We start from the raw sequence: 1,323 nt of genomic DNA, 5'->3' as shown, positions 1-1,323 counted from the left end.
AGTGTGTATAATTGAAATTTTAATTAGTGAATGTCAATAATGAGATAACAATATAAATGTTTTATGTGTGAAGGTCATATGACCGACAGGCTTTTCACTACAACAGCCTTGTTAAGGCAAGCAAGAAGACTACTCTTCAGTTACAAAAAAAAGAGAAGACTACTCTTCAGCAAGCTGTGCAAGGTAAAAGTGCTGTGTACTGGGATTATGAGAACGTGCCAGTCCCATACGACTTCCCTGCGGGAAACGTTTACCAGCACATCATGAAGTGTTTGGAAGATGAAGGGTGGAATGTACCGGTTGAACAAATGACGATTGTTGTTGGGTACAAGTGTACACATGTACCACAAGAGTTACAGGACAACAAGAATGTCATTGTCCACAGAGCCCATGACTTTGATAGTAAGCAGTGTTTTTGTGTGTAGTTTCATCTAAGTTTGATAAGATATCACTAATTTAATTTATATTTATCTACAGGACCACACAAAAAAATTGAGCCGACAAAAGGAAACCAAGCCGCCGATGATGAAATGCACACTCTGATAGGAAATTTGCGGGAGACGGCCACAGAGCCTCATAACATTTTGATCTTGACGGGCGATGGGGATTTCAACGAAGATATCCAAAACCTGGAAGGAGACGGCCATAATGTAATGGTTGTCCATTCCAGAGAGTCAATTTCAGAACGCTTTAGAGAAGATCGGCAAATAAGAACCTTTTTAGGTCTTGAAAGAGAAGCAGATAAGACAGCAAAACAGAGAAGACGTGAGTGGCTCAATGAAAAAAAGGCGGCTCGTAAATACAAAAGTGCCCGCGAAGCTTTGAGTCCCTTGGCAGACCTGTCTTACGCCGACCAGCTTGAACAGAAGAAGGCTTCTATCATGCAAAAGTTGGAAAAACTGGTCAGGAACTTTCTCATGCTCTCTCTTTCATATTTTTGAGATTGCTTTTAGTAGTCTCACTCAACTTCAACGGAGTGAATTTTTTGATAATGTATTTCATTCGCAGACTGGAAATGAGCGTAAAGCTTGTCCAAATGGAAAATCACTTCCAGAATTGGTCCTTCAGTCTAGAGAAATAGGTAAGAACACTATACAAAGTCCAATGCTTTTGATCTCTATTTTGACTGGATTAGTCTTTTGATTCGTACTCTAAACCATTTCAGGTGGCCTTTCATGTAAGCTCGAAGGAATTATAGAATCACCGCTTACGAATGGTTACAGGAACAAGTGCGAGTTCTCAACTGGATATTCCGGTGAGTGGAAGTTAACTGTTGGAGTCGTGCTCGGAACTGATAGGTATATACTTTTTTCTCTGAGACTT

The 1,323-nt window shown here is 40.2% G+C and overlaps 1 protein-coding gene across 1 annotated transcript; it reads left to right on the top strand.

Annotated features, from left to right (window-relative positions):
• Positions 1-19: 19 nt before the first annotated feature.
• LOC106321799 (zinc finger CCCH domain-containing protein 24-like) lies at positions 20-1,298 on the top strand (the record flags this gene model as incomplete). The annotated part of the gene is given in 4 exon segments (XM_013760037.1): positions 20-402; positions 478-902; positions 1,009-1,081; positions 1,166-1,298. Coding segments are annotated over 4 exon segments (770 nt in total), but the record flags the coding sequence as incomplete, so codon positions are not given.
• Positions 1,299-1,323: the final 25 nt, after the last annotated feature.

Source organism: Brassica oleracea, unplaced genomic scaffold, assembly GCF_000695525.1.
Source record: "Brassica oleracea var. oleracea cultivar TO1000 unplaced genomic scaffold, BOL UnpScaffold03070, whole genome shotgun sequence".
In the NCBI taxonomy this organism is placed as follows: domain Eukaryota; kingdom Viridiplantae; phylum Streptophyta; class Magnoliopsida; order Brassicales; family Brassicaceae; genus Brassica; species Brassica oleracea.
The sequence above is the reverse complement of the archived record's forward strand: the minus strand, read 5'-3'. Positions and strand labels throughout refer to the sequence as shown.